This window comes from Musa acuminata, unplaced genomic scaffold (assembly GCF_036884655.1).
Source record: "Musa acuminata AAA Group cultivar baxijiao unplaced genomic scaffold, Cavendish_Baxijiao_AAA HiC_scaffold_1138, whole genome shotgun sequence".
In the NCBI taxonomy this organism is placed as follows: domain Eukaryota; kingdom Viridiplantae; phylum Streptophyta; class Magnoliopsida; order Zingiberales; family Musaceae; genus Musa; species Musa acuminata.
In genome coordinates this window covers 2,480,033-2,500,565 of record NW_027021350.1, presented here as the reverse complement: position 1 = coordinate 2,500,565, position 20,533 = coordinate 2,480,033, and the positions used below count along the sequence as shown (strand labels likewise).

The following is a 20,533-nucleotide window of genomic DNA, read 5'->3' as shown; positions in this document are numbered from 1 at the left end:
TATATATATATATAATTTTATATCTTAAACATTGATTAGACTCAATTACCAAAATATTAAGGGTTCAAAATCTCATCTAATATATTTAATATGGATGTCAATTAATATATTTAGTGTTGAGCTCAAATTTTGTCTTCACTATTTAGCCTTTAAAAAAAAAAACTTCTAATAAGGCAGGAAATATTCTAAAAGAGTATTTATATATGTATGGTAAAGAGAAGATCCCTTGATGAAGTTTAAAGGAGTTGTATGCTAATTTATATGTAAGGTTAAAGAGAAGATGATTGAAATAGTCCCCACCTCAATAAGGTTTAGAGTAAGATGGAAAAGCATTGACAATTTATTTAGTCTAAATATTGTTGTTTCATAGTTGATGATCAATTTATTTGTGATCTTAAACTTGGTTTATTGTAGATTAAATTTACCCCATAGTCATCAGTAACCCAATGCACATCCATAGAATTGAAATGAGGGACACTAAATCAACTGTTATATGGTAATCACCAGATGTTATTTGAGATTGTAGATTGCTGCAAGCATAGTTTTCTTGCTTTATTCCCTTAAAGCCCAATGGCTGATACGGCTGCAAGAGAAGAGAAAGGCGCAAGAAGCAGAAGGGACATTAACTTCACTGCATCTTCTTCCTTAGTTGGTCTTCCTGCAGTCAGTCCTGATCTCACCGCTGCTACCGGTGAGAGGACTGATGCTGCCCATCTTCACCATTGCACTGGCAAAATCGCCGAAGAACTTGGCCGAGTTCGCGGCGTAGGAGCTCACTTGCGAGTCGGTGGAGCCTCCGCCGTGCAACTGCTGGTCCGAGTGCAGGAGTCCCTTGTTGCTCAACAGGTTCCTGTAGTAGCAGCTGTCGAATGCGGTGGAGGTCGAGGCGTCGAGCGGCGCGAGGTTGTCGTCGTCGCCGGAGCTGGGGCAGCTCGACTGCAGCGACGCCGCCAGCGACGAGTCGATGTTGGTGTCGTTGTAGATCCGAGCGCGGAAGCTGGTGCACCGGGCCTGGCCTATGGTGTGGGCACCTACGATGAGCAAGTGTTAGCGGCGAATGCTGTGCCTGGTGGTACCGAGAAGCATGTCATGTTGCTGCTACCTGAGAGAGCGACCATGTCTGTGGTGGTGAGGCCCTTGTCGGAGAAGGCCGAGATGAGGTCGGTGAGGTTGAAGTCAGGCCTCGGGATATCGCTGTTGGCCGAGCTGAAGCTTGCAGTCGTCGAGTCTCTCCTCCCCAGCTGCACCGTCCACGAAGGGCCACCTAACTGATCGAGACGAGGGTCACAACACAACACGACCTGATCTCGATCTCTACTCACAAACTGCGAACATCATGGATGGGGAGAGAATACCGCGACGACGGAATCGCGAGCCACCACCGCGAGGATGTCAGCGCAGGAGACGACTTGCTTGCAGGCGCTTTCGAGCTTGGATTTGATGGCGTCGACGACGTCGAATCCGCGCAAAGAGTTGTTGTTGGCACCGGCAGTCTTCTCACCCGTGAAGCCGGAGGTGTCATCCAGCAACACCGACCCATCACACCCCTGTCATTTAGGTCGAAAGCATTATGGCTTAGAAACTTCATCTAATTCAACTACTCTCGGATACTGTTGCTACCGATTACTTAGTTCTGTTCCATCAGACAGAACAGAATGCTACCAAACCAAGCTTTTAGGTCAATGATGTCTTTTATATGATGGAAAAGGCTGTGCATGGCTGTGATATCACAGGGATGGAATTTGCTGAGGCCATGCAACGTTGGTAGAAATGCAAACTATACTGATTGATTTAGAAAGCAGAAGAGATAATGAAGTAACAAGACTTGCTTGAACGAAGCAGTCATGGAAGTGGAGCCGCAGCAGCGACGCCCCCATGCGGCGTTCCTTGGCCACTGCGGCCTTAACAGCGCTTTGGATGATCGGCAAAGCGTTCGGGCATGAGGTGTTGTAGAAAGACGATGAAAGCTGCGCTGAGGTTGTCGCAGGAACGCAGCAGCATAAGAAGAAGAAGAAGAAGAAGAAGAAGAAGAACAAAGCTAGAGGAGTTCTAGAGGAGATGCCAGAGAGTGAAGCCATTGCTGAAGGACTCACCGAATGATGAATACTTATAGCCTACTACTCTGCGCAATCTTAAATCTACTGCCTTGACCAAGAAGATTGAATCTGCTTAAACAAAGTAAAGCATGGGAGATTTGGAGGCCAGCCCACAGTTGCAACATGCTTAGTGATGGTCACCATCCTCTCCTCTTTGTCCATGAAAAGAAACATCACAACTTGGAGTAGTATCTCTCTGAAAGGTCTTCTCTCATCCATAAAGAAATTGATAGTGGGTTGAAAGAGGAGGTGTGAACCTAACTACATGCCAAGAATCTACTGAGAGGTCAAGTAGAACAGGCGCTTCTTTACGGATGCTGTGGTCTAAATTCCCATCATTGCTCGTTCCCCAAACTTCGGAACCTTCTGTTTCCTGTCAAAAAGAAACAGTAGTAGTTGAACTCAGATTCCGAAGATGCATAATTGTGAATCTGCGTAAGAAGCTAACAAAGTTGGTGACGTGATTGACGTTAGTGATGCCCAGATCAGTCCAATTTAGTCTCTCTCTCTCTCTCTCTCTCTCTATATATATATATATATATAGACTAAATTTGAATTTATAGACTAAACTTATATGAATATCGACGTCTAATAGGATTCTTGATATTTGATACTTCACTAGTTTGGAGATGGAAGATAAGAGTTTAGAGTAAATAGTAATTGATTTTGATTATAGTAGTTTGATGGAATAAGGAATAGGTGATTGATTTCATATAAAGTGGGAGATTGTTAGTTATTAATATCCTATAAGTCAATAACATGAGTGATAACACTTATGACACACGTTATGTCTTTGCTTATTATTACTAATATTTTATTATATATTATCTGGATGTATATTATGATATTTTTGGATTTGTGAAATGGGAATCGGATTCCAATAAGATTATGATAATGAGACCGATTTACTTTTAAACACAAACCTTAAATCATCCCAGTCATAGGTTACTCTAGAAGGACATCGAGATAACCGGATAGACCGATACGCTGTATACTCGTTCATATGATGGATGCAACTAGTCTCATAGTCACTCATGTGTGGATACTAAAGGTACACTACAAGTGTTTATTGAAGAATGAGTTTGCTGATTGATCAGCTTACGGAATACTTAATGGTTAATGATACCTAATGTTAGACAGCGATTTCATAGTCCTAGTGTGTTTGGTCCTTAGACTTGAGATACCAAAGATGTTTTGTATGAGTACTTCATTTTTTGACATTAGATTTATATGTTTGGAAGTTCCTAATTTGACAGTCAACCTTACGAAAGTAATTAAGTATTAACAAAGGATCATTCAAAAGTTCGATACGATGATTCATATATTCATATGATAATTTGACGTATATGAATATTGAGGTCAAATAGGATTACTGATATTTGAGACTTTAGTTAGTTTCAAGAGGGAAGATAAAAGAGTTTAGAATAAACAGTAATTGATTTTGATTATAGTGATTGGATGAGATTAGATTATCGCTAATTACATGAAAGCAAGAGGAAAACATATCAAGCCTAGCAATCTCCTATTACAGTATAAATCACAATATGTGGGCATGTGAAATGTAGTGACACAAAGCATGACATTGTTCATTATCCTTCATAATTGAGATAAAAGATCTACACATGTATTTGATTGAATTTTATATCCATATATCATATCTAAACAATGTATTTCAGTAGGTTCAGTTTGATAACAGAGAGATTTTCTCTGATAAAAGAGAGATATTCTCAACTGCATAGCAGATGAGATTTCCTCAACTGTATGAGGAAATCTCTCTGCTCAGTTAAAGAAATATCCTCTTTCACTATATATAAATAGACTTCACATGATACTACTTGAAGTGTACCTTTTTGCTTTATCCTTATAATTTCATTCTTCATTCTCTCATTCTTCATTCTATCACAGCGGCGTTCTCCTCTTTGAGTCTTTCAACCTCACCCATCAGCTTCACGTCAGGCCATGGAAGCTGCTGCTGCATCATCATCAAACCACTGCAGTCATCCACCTCTCACTTCCCACCTTTCATCGCCGCCAGCGCCTCGTCACTGACACTCTGCTCCAGATCTGTTCTGCTTCCGCGCGCTGGTCCATCGACCAGCTCCTGGCCTTCTCCCTCCAACTCCTCTGCCACCGCTGTCCTCGACTCCGACAACATTATCCTCACTGCTTCCGAGAGGACCTTCTGGGTGCAGGCCTCCCAGCAGCCAGCATCCTGCTCTGCCTTCGTAGAGACAAGCAGCCTTCGGTAACTTTCCACGCTGCTACCTCGTTGCCAAGATTCCTCACTGCTGATCTATTGCACACAGATCTGCAGCTGTCTTGCACAAAGCTGATCACGCCACTAGCTACATCACTGCCTAGAGTCCTTCCTATAGAACTGCTGCATAGAAATCTATAGCTTTACACCATCTTGCATAGGCCTTTTCCTTCAACGAAGACCTTATTTTTTCACAGATCTTATTTGCCACCACCTCAGGTGACATTGATCTATATCAACACTTCTTTCTCCCTGATCATATCTTCCATATGTCATCATCATCTACCTCTGATGCTCCCATTACTGTCCCCGTAGGGAACCATAGTACCTTCCCACATACAAGCCTTATCTCCATAAATGCAGCAACCCTCATCCCCTTCAAATTATCCAACGGTGGTAACTACGCATCATGGCGTGCTCAATTCTCTAATCTACTATTTGGCTATGATCTTCTAGGCTATGTCGATGGCTCTCTTCGTTGTCCACCGGCGATGCTCAACATCCCAGGCGCATCCGATCCAGTACCAAATCCGGATCACAAACTATGGTTACGCTAGGATCGCCTCATCCTTTAAGCAATTCAAGCCTCGGTCGCTGGATCCCTTGCCCCACTCATTTCTTCATGTGACACTGTTGCCGAAGCTTGGTGCAAGTTGCAAACCACCTTGGCCAATCGTTTTCGCACTCGCATGCTTAGTCTCCTATCCAGCCTCATGAAGATAAAACAAGAGGGAAGTAATATTGCTGATTATCTATATAATATAAAGGTTATCATCGATAACTTAGCCTTGGTAGGTCATTCCCTCATTGATGAAGAAGTTACTGTTCATATCCTCAATGGCCTCGGAGACGAGTACAAGGAATTGACAGCAGCAATACGGGCACGTGATTCACCAATCACATTCGAAGAACTTTTCGACAAGTTGATTGACTTTGAGATATATCTCAAGCGCGAGGACAAACCGTCAGGACCATCCATCACAGCTCAAGTCACTCAAAAAAGGAGGGCCAATTCGTATAACAAGATTGTGAACAAAGGTTTGACCAAGACACGCTCCTTCAATCATCCACTGTCCTGGCGCCCTCACTACACAAACCAACAAAGAATTGTTTGCCAACTATGTGATAAAGTTGGTCACTCTGCAAAGGTCTGTTGATCTCGACCCAGACTTCCTGCTCAATCACATTAGCCTCAAGCAAATCTCACGACTACTTTAACGACTAGTGATCATAATTGGATTGTGGACTCTGGCGCATCCCACCACATCACCTCAGATCTCCAGAACTTGTCCGTCCACAACAACTATAGTGGCACTGAGGACATCATCATCGGTGACGGTAAAGGAATTCCTATTACTCATACGGGTTCTACACTGATTAATTCACCTGCCTTAACCTTTACACTCGATGATGTTTTATGTGCACCTTACATTAAACGAAATCTCATTTCCATTTCTCAATTTTGCAAACAAAATAATACCTTCTTTCCTAACTCTTTTCTTGTTAAGGATTTGAGCACGGGGGCATCATTGGTCCAAGGCCAGAGTAAGGATAATGTTTATGAATGACCGTCACTTCCACAAATAAAACAGCCCACTGCTTACTCCTCCGTTGCAGCTTTAATCGATGTGTGACATCATCGTCTCGGTCATCCCTCTCTCCCTATCCAAAATAAATTACTTTCTCGTTATTCTCTTTCTACTCTTACAAATAATAGGGTTGTTACTTATTGTGATGCTTGTCTTCATAATAAAAGTCATAGACTTTCTTTCAGTGTTTCCTCTATATCATGTTCTAAACCATTTGAAATTATTTATACTGATGTTTGGGGCCCTGCTCCTGTCACTTCTTTTGACAAGTTTAGCTTTTATGTTATTTTTGTCGACTGTTTTACTAAATACACATGGCTATATCCTCTTCGTCATAAATCAGAAGTTTCAAAAGTCTTCACCAACTTTAAAAAGCTGGTTGAAAACTTCTTTCAGTCTACAATTAAAACAGTCTACTCTGATGGTGGAGGTGAATTTCAAGCCCTCACATCCTACCTCTCAACCTGTGGCATCCCAACATACTCCTCAACTAGTTGGCTCTACTGAACGTAAATATCAACATATCGTAGAAACTAGTCTCACACTTCTACATCAAGCCTTTATGCCACCAACTTTTTGGTCTACCGCCTTTCAAACTGCTGTCTACCTTATTAATCGTTTGCTCACTCCAGTTCTTCAATACCAATCTCCATTTGAAAAACTATTTTCCAAATCCCCAAACATTCAAAAACTCAGAATATTTGGTTGTTTATGTTATCCGTGGCTACGTCCCTATGCCCCACACAAGTTAGCGCCAAGATCTAAAGCTTGCATCTTCATAGGATATTCTCTTGAGCATAATGCCTTTCGGTGCTACAAACCACAATCTTAAAAAGTCTTTATTTCACGACATGTTATTTTTGTTGAATCTGCCTTTCCATTTCAAAACCATGAATCTCCTACCATTCATACCACTCCGACAAATATTCATTCCTGGAGTATACATTCGATCCCCTCAAACGAACCTCCTCCTACACCATCCAGTCCTATTGTTAAAGATCCACACTCTTTTGTTCTCCCAGTTCAACAACTCTCCACTCCCCCCATTCCTTCTCCCCTTCCCTCTTCACAAGTCTCCCCTACCACTGAAGTCGTATCATCAGAAACACAACAACTTTCTTTACCTAGTGCCATCGATGTATCTCAACCTCTCTTGCATCCTATCGATGCCTCTCCACTACTCTTACCAATAACATAACCTATAGTTCCTAGCCATCCAATGACAACACGCTCAAAAAGTGGTATCTTTAAACTATGTCAGGTTCTCGACCTCCATACTATCACCAATTCTTCTCTTGAGACCAGTGAACCCACCACAATTACTCAAGCACAAAAATCTTCACATTGGCGTCAAGCTATGTGTGGAGAATATGATGCTCTTCTACATAACTCCACATGGACTCTTGTACCTTCTCATCCTGCACAAAATATCATCGGGTGTAAATGTGTATTCCGAATTAAGCGAAACCCCGACGGGTCCGTTGCTCGATATAAAGCACGATTAGTAGCTAAAGGGTTTCATCAATGACCTGGAGTTGATTTTATAGAGACTTTTAGTCCTGTAGTTAAACCCACAACAATTCGGCTTATTCTAAGTTTGGCCATCTCCAGAGGTTGGAACTTACGACAACTGGACGTTAACAATGCCTTTTTACAGGGGACTCTAACTGAAGATATCTTTATGCAGCAACCCCCTGGCTTTGTTCATCACCAGTATCCGAGACATGTTTGCAAATTATAAAAAGCCATTTATGGTCTCTGTCAAGCTCCCAGAGCTTGGTATACTGAACTTGGATCGTTTCTGATATCAATTGGCTTCATCAACTCCAAGTCTGACACCTCTTTATTCCTTCGACAACATCATGGCAATACAATATATCTTCTAGTTTATGTATATGATATTATTGTTACAGGCAATGATCCCTTGGAGGTTCAGACATTTTTAAATCAATTGGCTGATCGATTCTCCCTCAAAGACTTAGGACCATTGAGCTACTTTCTGGGAATGGAAGCAACATTTACATCATCCGGTCTCTTCCTCTCTCAAAGAAAATATATTCAAGACTTACTATCAAAGACAAATATGCAGGATGCGAAAGTAGTTGTTACTCCTCTCTCTACTGGTGAATCACTCAAATTATGTGATGGCAGCCCTACCACGGACTCAACTCAATACCACCAAGTACTTGGCTCCTTACAATACTTGGCTCTCACCCGTCCAGATATCTCATTTGCAGTCAATAAATTGTCTCAATACATGCACCAACCTTCTGCTATACATTGGTCTGCGGTTAAACGAATTTTGCGATATCTTAAAGGGACCCTTAATCATGGTCTCTTTCTTCGCAAAACCACTCAACTTCATCTCCATGCCTTTGTTGATGTTGATTGGGCGGGAAACTTTGATAATAGAACCTCCACGTCAGGGTATGTTATCTTTCTTGGGTCTAATTCAATCAGCTGGAGTTCTAAGAAGCAAAAGACAATGGCCCGGTCTACAACTGAAGCTGAATATCGTGCTATTGCTACCATTGCTGCTGAACTCAACTAGATCACAAATCTCCTCAAGGAACTCAAAGTCAGCTTTACTCATACTCCCACAATATATTGTGACAATGTTGGAGCTACCTACTTATGTGTCAATCCAGTGTTCCACTCGCGCATGAAACACATCGCCATCGACTTTCACTTCATGCGAGATCAAGTTGTCAGACATCAACTTCATGTCTCTCATGTCCATACGGCTGATCAACTTGCAGACTCACTCACGAAGCCTCTAGCCAGCAAACTATTTTTGTTTCATCGATCCAAGATCGGTATCCTTGACAGGAGCTCAATCTTGCGGGGGCATGATAACAAAGAGATTTTTTCTGATAAAAGAGAGATATTCTCAACTGCATAGCAGATGAGATTTCCTCGCTCTCTGCACAGTTAAAGAAATATCCTCTTTCACTATGTGCTTATAATTTGATTCTTCGTTCTCTCGTTCTATCACAGTTTCTATGAGATCATTCAAGGCATTAAATCTGGGAACCGAGTGTAAAATAATATATTTTCTTCATTGGTTCAGATAGATGTCTTGTACAAGCAGAGGACTGAAAGTTCTGTCACACCCCTCTTCGACCAATCTCATGGATGAGGGCCAATGGCCAATTCACTCTTTCTGCAAGAAAACGTTAGATCATGATACCTTGTGATGATTTGCCAATTTGAGCTGCCTATTCTGTAGTGTGTTAGACAAGAGGACTGAGAACATTAACAAGCTTTGGTTTATGTTTCTTAGTCCAGCTGTGGTCAAGGCAGATATCATGTTGCTAAATGGCTGAATATGTAAGTTTTTACTAAAAGCTTATCATTGAAGCCGATGTTGATGGATTGAATTGGTTTTTGTTAGAGAGGAACATTAATCATCTTACATGTTCTTTTTATTCCCTTGAACATTCTGTGGAATGGAAGGTCTGTGATGTGTTTAGATAATATACCACAAATATTTATATTCTTGATCATTCTATTTAATAATATGGTTAAGTTGCTACAGAACACACCTAAAGGTTTTGTTTTTTTTAACCGAATCATTTTGGTTGGAGTCAATAAACCAATTATGGTCAAAATTTATTAACCTTAAATCTCATTTTTATACTCCGAAAAATATTTTTAAAAATTTAAGAACAAATACTTCTAAAATCAAGCCTTTTCTTTTCCTTCCTAATTTAAATATTTCTCTTGCAGTCAAAAAATATTATAACGAAATAATTTTTTTTCCTCTTTGTATATTAAAATATGAACTTGTTACTAAAAAGTAAATAGTAACCTAAGCAGTATTAACAATAGAACAATGAATCAATCATAAAATGAGATATCAAATTTTTACATGAAAAATCATGAGATCGTAGTCCACTTCAAACTTCTACTATAATCAATAATGATAACATATTTATAATAAATTTTCTTGAGAATAACTAAAGGATCACAATAACATCAAAGAATACTCAACAATAATATATCATCATCATTATTTTTTAATTTCATGAAATAAAAATTTTAGATCTCATCAAATGAATATAATAGAAAAATATTTCAGAAAAGATAAACTACTTATCACACCGTTAAGATCATACAACTTATTACGAGGATTCTTTACATAAATTGCTTGATCGTCTAGCAAAAACTTCATAAACTAATTTTCTCTCTCCTCTGCTCTGTTCTTTTACTGCGCCGCCGGAGAGCTTATTCCACCGTTTGCACGCACCTCTCTCTCCACGAATTATGAGCTGGACTCAACATTTTGAGACCAAGCTAATTTCACCATGTTGACATGAGACCTCATGATTTCCAAAAATGGATAGCTAAGATCAAGAATTTGCATTTAATATTATCAGCCTTGAGCCATGTACACATAAAATGAAAAATGAATCTATTCTTCGGGACACACATTTACAAGCTCAGTTTCTTGGTTCAGATTCATCGTTCCTTCCTGGGAACAAAGAATGGGAAAACTCTATTGCTCCATTTCCAAAGCAGTACACTGTGCCCTCATATATAGATCTTGGATCGCTGCATTTTTCTTCCATACTAAAGCACTCTTTATCTTGTTTATTATCTCACTGGTTTCAGCTCTCAGGAGGTCCAAAACCAAATTCATGGCTCTATCAGATCATACTGATGAATTGTGATCTCAAGTGGCATTTGGAATCTTAGCTGCATGCAATGTTAGTTGGCAGTCAGAGTGATTAGCAGAAGGTACAATGGCATTTTTTGCATAGGGTCCATTCTCTGCATGGCATAAACAAATTAGAATATACTACTACTATTACTCTGACAGAAATGGCAGTGGATGTTTGTAGGACATGCTTCCATCAATAAAAGGTAAAGATGATAGGTTGTAAGATTCATCCATCTACCACTGAAGTGAGAACCAAAGAAAAGAATCGAGTGTCTACAGATAATAATGTTTGAACAAAACAAAGCTCCCAAGCTTTATGACCACCTTCAATAATCTACAAGAAATGCTGGGCATCATGATGAAGTAAGTGCTTCACAAGCTGGTGGTGTTAGAACATCCCCCATCCTCTGCATTATGCCCCTTTCTCAGCTTCAGGGAGCTCATCAGTAATGTTATCTTGCTGCTAATTAAATGCTATAAGAAGATAGCTATCCATAGCAAACTGAACCCCAAAAGAAGACATGATCTTTGCGGAAAAGAATAAAGAATCAGATCTACAACTCTATTTATTTTAGGATCTCTAACCTTTTACCACTATTCTGATCTCCACTTCACAAGCTCTTAGGGTGCTATTATTCGATTATGGAACAGGAAATTATGACATACCTTCTTACGTTGGCGCAGAGCATAGAACTACTTACCCTGCAAGAACAAGACATCATGGTCGCATCGGTGAAGAAGTGACTACCTCAACTTCAAGTCTGGCAATCCTGAAAGCCAACTCATCACACTTTGCGATTGGAAGTATACAACATCGGTTGTTCACGATGGAGAAGATGGGCACATGAAGAACCAGCACACTCTTCGCTGAGAGGAGGAAATGTGGTAGGAATGCACGTACCCTGCTTCTCCACCCTGAACAACCCATCTTTCAAGCTACTATGGAACTGGAGATGCCATTGCCTTGGGTTCAAAGGTCCTGAGTTGGATACATTTCTCTTCCCAGCAACTGGCTAATCCTTAACTTCTAACCTTCCACTCAGACAATCCCACCAAAAAAGGTGGAAGAGGTAGGAAGGAAGGTACCAACCTCACCACCAGAAGTATAGGATAAATGCCAACAGAGTGGTGACAATCTTATCGGTGACAACAAGAGGGAGCCTTTTGCCCATCCCAAAACCACATGTGGAATCAATGATAGCAGTCATCATAATGGCTGCAAGTGTTCGATTGGAAACCATTTGCCGAACTAGACCTGTAGCCCCAAGACCTTGGTGCCAATTCACCATGGAGCATCTTCCATCTTTCTCTGCTCAGCTTCGTAATCTGTACATAAATCATAATCACGATAGGAATGATACCTCACATCATCACAATATTTCTTGAAATAAAACAGAAAAAAAAACAAAACAAAAAGGCATTTGAAGTCTCTGAAGGAAATTATCCAGGTGAATTGTGAGGCAAGCAATCAGCATCTGTCCCAAGCAAAGAACAATGAAAGAAATCTGGACCACCATGAAAAGTGAAATGGTACAACAATGGTCCCAGGTATTTGAGCATCTGATATACATCTTATGTGGTCCTAACCTTCCTGCATGGATTACGATCCTCGAGCAAAGGTGATGTGAAGTGTTCCAGGCATGATGATAGGCATTCTTCTCATGTGAGCTCTCCCTTTTCACCACACTAAATTTGTTTTTCTTCATTCCTTGAGTGTGAGGACCGATTTGTTTAGTTCTCCATAGACATGCAGACAAGAACAAGTTGATACCCTGTGAGTACAGCTAATCACCTTTAGTCCTTTATGGAACATGATTGGTTGTCATTGCAGACGGTGTATATGAGCTACGGGTGGGTAGGTTTTGTTGCATCGATGGATTGAATTTGAGCAGTAATGTTTTCTTCTTTCCACTACAAATTCCATGGAAAGGAGAGGGTGGGTTTGGCAAGATCCAGGTTGATGCAGAGGCTAAAATTGTCAGTGTCATAAACTCTATTAATTATGTGTCCGGTGTCTCCCTTTTGTCAGGATGGAGAGATCAGCAACTCCCATCAGATATAATGAAGGCTGCTTGCGAGGAAGATGCTATGAGACCCTCTTCAAGTTTTCTGGTGCATAAAGATAAGAAGAACCTCTGAGACAGACAGACAGACAGACAAAATTACTGTGAGTTGCCATGAAATATTTTAGTTTAAATTTTGAACTCTCGTTGAAATTCTACTGTTGAATATGTAATTTGTGCAATGGGTTCTGAAGAATCTATGTTGATATGTTAATTGTTATTCTCAGAGCTTCCACCTTTGTATATCATACTGGCTAATTAGAGATTATCGTTTGTATTTAGACTTTATTAGTATCGTAGTCTTTGTACTTAAAAAAAATTTATATTTAGATTTTTATAATTCTAAAGTTAAAATAAATAATCTTATTTGTCGTAACATTTACATTGACGAAAAACATAACATGTGATATTACGTGGTGTGCTGGATCAATATGAAAGTGATGAACAAAAAGATAATTTCAATATTTTTTTATTTTTATAATTTCAACATTCATGTATTAAAATAAAAGGGATGTTAATATTACCTTTTTACTTATCACTTTCATGTTAATGTTGTTGTATTTTTCGTCGATGCAACTAGGTCAAATGAGTCTATTTCTTTTACTTTTTGAATTACAAAAATATCAATATAATTTTTTTAAATATAAGAATCGTAATGCTAATAAGGTCTTTAAGTATATGAGCTAATACATAATTAGCTTGGTAAATTCAAGGTTCCGATTAAGATATCATTTTATGAACTATGATTAAACCAAAATGATGATAAATCGATCGAAGTTAACATGTGATGTGATGATAATGGCTTGAAGGGCAAAAGATAAGCACATGAGATAATCTAATTGCAGCAAAGACTGTGACCTAAGAGTTGATAAAATGAGAGAAGAAAGAATAAAATCGTAAAGGTAAAGAGAAAAAGCACATTCCAATTAGTATCACGTGAAATCTATTTATACTTGATCAAAGAATGGATTTCCTTAACTGAATAGCGAGATTTTCTAATGCAGTTGAGGAAATCTAATCTACTATAGAGTTGAGGAAATATCTTTGTTATCATGCCCATGCAAGATTGAGCTCATATCAAGGATACCGATCTTGGACCGATGCAACAAAAATAGTTTGCGGGCTAGAGGCTTCGTGAGTGAGTCTGCTAGTTGATCAATCGTATGGACATGAGAGATACGAAATTGATGTCTGACAACTTGATCTCGCACGAAGTGAAAGTCGATGACAATGTGTTTCATGCATGAGTGGAACACTGGATTGACACATAAGTAGGTAGCTCTAACATTGTCACAATATATTGTAGGAGTATGGTTAGAGCTAACTTTGAGTTCCTTGAGGAGATTTGTGACCCAATTGAGTTCAGCAGCAATAGTAGCAATAGCACGATATTCAGCTTCAGTTGTAGACCGGGCCATTGCCTTTTGCTTCTTAGAACTCTAACTAATTGGATTAGACCAAGAAAGATGACATACCTTGACATGGAGGTTTTATCATCAAAGTTTCCTACCCAATTAGCATCAGCAAAGACATGAAGATGAAGTGGAGTGATTTTGCGGAGAAAGTGACTATGATTGAGGGTCCCTTTAAGATACCACAAAATTCATTTAATCGCAAACCAATGCATAGCAGAAGGCTAGTGCATGTATTGAGATAATTTATTGACTGCAAATGAGATATCTGGACGGGTAAGAGCCAAGTACTGTAAGGAGCTAAGCACTTGTCGGTATTGAGTTGAGTCTGTGGTAAGGCTTCCATCACATAATTTAAGGGATTCACTAGTAGAGAGAGGAGTAGCAATTTCTTTCGCATTCTACATATTTATCTTTGATAATAAGTCTTAAATATACTTTCTCTATGAGAGGAGGAGACCTGAGAATATAAATGTTGCTTCCATTCCCAGAAAGTAGCTCAAGGGTCCTAAATCTTTGAAGGAGAATTGATCAGCCAATTACTTTATAAATGTCTGAATCTCCAAGGGATCATCGCCTTTAACAATAATATCATCTACATATACTAGAAGATATATTGTATTTCCATGTTGTTATCGTAGAAATAAAAATGTATCAGACTTGGAGTTGATGAAGTCAGATGATATCAGAAACGATCCAAGTTCAGTATACCAATCTCTTGGAGCTTGACAGAGTCTATAAATGACTTTTTGTAATTTGCAAATATGTGTCAGATATTGGTGATGAACAAAGCCAGGGGGTTGCTGTATAAAGACATCTTCAGTTAGAGTACTTTATAAAAAGGCAATGTTAACGTCCAATTGTCGTAAGTGCTAGCCTTTGGAGATGACCAAACTTAGAATAAGCCAAATTGTTGTGGGTTTAACTACAGGACTAAAAGTCTCTATGAAGTCAACTCCAAGTCATTAATGAAACCCTTTGGTTACTAAATATGTTTTATATCGAGTAACGGACCTATCGGGGTTCCGCTTAATTCGGAAGACCCATTTACACCTGATATTGTTTTATGTATGATGAAAAGGTATAAGAATCCATGTGGAGTTATGGAGTAGAGTATTATATTCTTCACACATGGCTTTATGCTAGTGAGGAGATTTTTGGGCTTGAGTAATTGTGGTGGATTCATTGGTCTCAGGAGAGGATTTGGTGATAGTATGCAGGTCAAGAACCTGACGTGGTTTAAAGATATCACTTTTTAAACATGTTGTCATTGGATGTCTAGGAACTCTAGGTTGTGTTATTGGTATAAGTGTGAGAAGAGGTTTGTTTGAGGGGATCGATGGAAAACTCCAGTGATATATATTTGTTGGAGTGGCTTGCATAGGAGAAGACTCATGGTTTTGAAATAGAAATGCAGACTCCACAAAAACAACATGACGTGAAATAATTTTTTTTTGAGATTTTGGTTCATAGCACCGAAAGACATTATGTTCAAGAGAATATCCTATGAAGATGCAAGGTTTAGATCTTGGCACTATTTTGTGTTGGGCATAGGGACGTAGCCACGAGTAACATAAACAACCAAATATTCTGAGTTTTTGAAGGTTTGAGGATTTAAAAAATAATTTTTTAAATGGAGACCGGTGTTGGAGAACAAGAGTGAGCAGACGATTAATAAGGTAGATGACACCTTGAAAGGCGATAGACCAAAAGGTTGTTGGCATGGAGGCTTGATGTAGAAGTGTGAGACCAATTTCTACGATATGTCAATATTTGTGTTCAGCAGAGCTAACTAGTTGAGGAGTGTATGGGGGTGACTTAAGGTGTTGGATGCCACAAGCTAAGAGATAGGATGTGAGGGCTTGATATTCACCTCTACCATCAGAGTAGACTGTTTTAATTGTAGACTAAAAGAAGTTTACAACCAACTTTTTAAAGTTGATGAAGATTGTTGAAACTTTTGATTTATGATGAAGATGGTATATCTATGTGTACTTAGTAAAATAATCAACAAAAATAACATAAAATCTAAATTTATCAAAAGAAGTGACGGGAGTAGGGCCCTAAACATCAGTATAAATAATTTCAAATCGTTTAGAACATGATATGGAGGAAGTGTAAAAAGGAAGTCTATGACTTTTATTACCGAGACACGATCACTGAGAATGCTATTATTTGTAAGAGTAGAAAAAGAATAACGAGAAAATAATTTATTTTGGATAGAGAGATAGGGATGATAGAGATGACGATACCACACATCAATTGGAGCTGCAACTGAAGAGTAAGTAGTGGGCTATTTTTTTTGTGGAACAGACGGCCATTCATAAATATTATCCTTATTCTGGCCTTAGACTAAGGATGCCCCCGTACTCAAATCCTTAACAAGAAAAGAGTTAGGAAAGAATTCAATGGAGGTATTATTTTGTTTACAAAATTGACAAACGAAAATAAGATTTCATTTAATGTGAGGTGCACACAAAATATTATCTAGTGTAAAAGTTATGGTAGGTGAATTAAGCAGTGTGGAACCAGTATGAGTAATAGGAATTCCTTTACCGTCACCGATGATGATGTCCTCATTTCCACTATAGTTGTTGTAGATTGACAAGTTCTGGAGATTAGAGGTGATGTGGTGGGATGCGCTAGAGTCCACGAGCCAATTATGATCATTAGTGTTTGGAGTAGTTGTAAGATTTACTTGAGGCCAATGTGATTGAGCAGGAAGTCTGGATCGAGATCGATAGACCTTTGCAGAGTGATCGACTTTATCACATAGTTGGCAAACAACTCTTTATTGGTTTGTGTGTTGAGGGCGCCAGGACTACTGATGATTGAAGTAGCCACCTTGGTTGTTATGATTGGAATGTTGATGAAGAGGAGGGATGGTTTGGTTGGAGCTCATAGGTTCAGAAGGCATCTTGGGCAAACCTTTGTTGATAGTCTTGTTATATGGATTGCTCCTCCTCATAGATTTGTGATTGACTTGAGCTATGATGGATGGTCCTACCAGTTTGTCCTCGTGCTTTAGATATATCTCAAAGTCAATTAGCTTGTTATAGAGTTCTTTGAATGACACTAATGAATCATGTGCCCATATAGCTGCTACCAATTCCTTGTACTCATCTCCTAGGCAACAATACTTCCCTCTTGTTTTATCTTCATGAGACTGGATAAGAGACTAAGCATGTGAGTGCAGGAACAATTGACCAGGGTGATTTGCAACTTGCACCAAGCTTTGGTAGTAGTGTCGCATGAAGAAATGAGTGGGGCGAGGGATCCAGCGACCGAGGCTTGAATTGCTTGAAGGATGAGACGATTATGGTATAACCATAGTTTATGGTCCAGATTTAGTCCTAGACTAGGTGTGCTTGAGATGTTGAGCATCACTGGTGGACAACGAAGAGAGCCATCGACATAGCCTAAAAGATCATAGCCAAATAGGAAATTAGATAATTGAGCACGTTAGGATGCGTAGTTGCTACATTTTGATAATTTAAAGGGGATGAGAGTTGCTGCATTAATGGAAATAAGGCTTGTATGAGGGAAAGTACTATGGTTCCCTGCAGGAATAATAACTGGAGCATCAAAAGTAGATGATGATGACATATGGAAGATATATACCAATATGTGGGAGTATGTAAAAGTTTACAACAACGACAATGATCAGGGAAGAAGTGGTGGTACAGATCAGTGTCACCTGAGGTAAGCTGTTGGCAAATGAGGTCTTTAAAGGAGGAGATTAGCTTTGTGTAAGACATCTACAAATCTTTGTGCAGCAGATCAACAATTAGGAATCTGGACAGTGCTACAGCAAGTGGCGTGGAAAGGTTCCAAATGCTGCTTGTCGAGGCGAAGGCAGAGTAGAATGCAAATCAGCAAGATTTGCATAGGAAGATCAAAATGCTGCCATAGGATGTTGCCAAAAGCAGTGAGGATGATGTTGCCGGAGTCGAAGACAGCGATGGTGGAGGGGGTAGGGCCCACGTCGGAAGCACTTTTTTCCACCCTCGTCCTTTAGGGAGAGGCGACCGTCATTGGTTAGCTACAATGTGGAAAGACAGCAAATTGCTTGACTCTGAGCACTTTGTTTCCAAATGCTGCTCATCGAGGACAACGGTTGGTGAACCAGATGATAGCTTTGGGAGTTGGTGGGGTAGAATCCGAAAGCGAAGTCGTCGGAGGGAGAGAGCCAGGAGCTGGTCGATGGTGCCCAACGAGAGGGTTCTGGCAACTAGGTCCACAAAGAGGGCTGCCCGATGGTCCAACGTGCAGAAGCAAAATAGGTCTGGAGTAGAAGTTCAATGATGGGGCACTGGTAGTGGTGGAAGGTGGGAGGTGGGTGACTGTGGTGGCTTGAGTTCGTGCACGCAGCGGTGATCCACGCAGTACTGTGCATGGTGTGACTATACGTATACACGAAGGAGAGTGCTAGACCATTGAGTCCCGACGTGCAGACTGTTGAGGGCACAAGTGTTCCCTTTGTTCTCCTCAAGTCCACCGACTGATGGCAGATTAATGAAGACTACCACGATGAGGAAGATGAGGATTGGTCGCGAAGCCTCGCTTGGGAATGTGGCTGCAGTGGCGGTGGTCACTGGCCGAAGATAGGGGCGAAGCCTCGCTCTTCTCACTACTCTGATACCATGATAAAATGAGAGAATGAAGAATGAAATTGTAAAGGTAAAGAGAAAAAACATATTCCAATTAGTATCACATGAAGTCTATTTATATATGGTGAAAGAGATTATTTCCTCAACTCAATAGGAAAATTTCCTCATGCAGTTGAGGAAAAGAAAATCTTTCCAAAAACAGAGGCGAAGCCCATACATGGTGAAAGAGAGGATTTCCTCGATTCAGTAACGAGGTTTTATGAGAAAATCTCATCCGCTACAAAGTCAAATGCGAAACAAAATCAACAATGTATTTTTGTTCACATAGATAATGACTACAGAAATAAATGCGTAGAAAAATCAGATATATTGTTTAACAAATTTTGTTATAAAAAACTAAGAAAATGGAAACATAAAAGAAAAAAAAATAGAAGAAGAGAAAATCTATGTAAAATTCAGCAAAAACATAACCATCCTCATGCATATTCAGCAGTATTACGGATCTACCGAACCTTCAAAGCCTCATGAACGAAAGCTCATATGCTTTCGTATAGATATACTATATTATGCTTTTGTAATCTTTTTATAAATAAGCATAGCAGCATGGGAAGGTCAAAAGCTACATAAAAGCCTCTCTTCAAACAATTGAACTGCATCTGCCATTCTAGCAAAAGGATTTGGTATAAGTGTATTTATAAAAAATTAATAAATTATTATTTTATTATTTATTATTATTTTATTATTCATAATTTACAAAAGATATTTTTTCATTCAAATTTAGATCCTTGTCTTTACGATAATAAGTATTTTATTAATTAAAAAAATGATAATAAACATCTTCTTAGAAGGATCATAAGTTATAAAAAAGTTTCAAAATAAATATAAAATAAAAATATATCAACAACCACATATACTAGTAGGAATATTTAAAAAATCATAAAAATAATCTTTAATATTAATTAAAATATATACAACTATCAATAATTTAATATAAAATGATAATATATCGATTTATTATAAAATTCATATATTTAAAAATAATAATAATTATTATATAATAAATAAAATCATACATTATTTACGTGAAATACATACTTAATATTCAGATAACAAAGTTATACATCATAACTGATGGTACATTCTTTCAATAGCAGATGGAGAGACATACTCCACGGGATAGATTCCTCCCATATTGATGATATGATAGACTATGTCCATCGGTGACTTCGCACTATAATGAACCTATAGCTCATTTCATAAGTTGCACTTCTAATATGGACCATTAGCATAGTCATATATATTATATGGTAATAATCATATCAATATCATAGACTTAAAAAAAAATCAATAATCATTTTCAAATTATATATTTAGAAAAAACTTTTAAGTTCATTAAATCATAAAGACATGAGATATCAATCTCTCAATAGTACTAAATCAACTAAAACCCTAATTGGAATGACCCAATTAACTTAAACTAAACTCAATTCAGTTAGGACCCAATAGAACTAACCTTAGATTAGATCCTTATAAAAATAATTTGAAATCATTCTAGTCTAATTTAGATTTGATTAATTTTAATTAGGTTAAGTAGGTCTAAATTTGTTAAGTTAGTTTTGAATTACCCTAAATCGACTTGAACTAATTAAACTTATCTAATTCTGCTAATTAATGAGTTCAAACCAATAAACAAAGAGGAAATTATATAATGTTGTATAATGTTAACCCAAACCGAATCGACTCACCTTAGTCTTGGATGGGTCACGTGTACTGCACATGCTTATCCCAAATAATAGGCTAGGCTGAGGTACAATGGGCTAGATAAAGGAGTGCCGATGTGTCT

The 20,533-nt window shown here is 38.7% G+C and overlaps 1 protein-coding gene across 1 annotated transcript; it reads right to left on the bottom strand.

Moving 5' to 3' along the window:
* Positions 1-462: 462 nt before the first annotated feature.
* LOC135671113 (cationic peroxidase 1-like) lies at positions 463-2,090 on the bottom strand. The gene is made up of 4 exons (XM_065179056.1): positions 1,830-2,090; positions 1,356-1,547; positions 1,103-1,268; positions 463-1,031 (listed from the first exon to the last, which is right to left on the bottom strand). The coding sequence occupies exons 1-4, from the start codon at positions 2,076-2,078 to the stop codon at positions 646-648; spliced, it is 993 nt and encodes a 330-aa protein (XP_065035128.1). The 5' UTR covers positions 2,079-2,090; the 3' UTR covers positions 463-645.
* Positions 2,091-20,533: the final 18,443 nt, after the last annotated feature.

What these genes read in the sequence shown, in the direction of transcription:
- LOC135671113 (XM_065179056.1), bottom strand. Translation starts at nt 2,078, where the DNA reads ATGGCTTCACTCTCTGGCATCTCCTCTAGAACTCCTCTAGCTTTGTTC. An exon ending in CTCGCGATTCCGTCGTCGCG is followed by an intron (nt 1,269 to 1,355) that starts GTATTCTCTCCC and finishes CGTCTCGATCAG; the next exon opens with TTAGGTGGCCCTTCGTGGAC. An exon ending in AGACATGGTCGCTCTCTCAG is followed by an intron (nt 1,032 to 1,102) that starts GTAGCAGCAACA and finishes TGCTCATCGTAG; the next exon opens with GTGCCCACACCATAGGCCAG.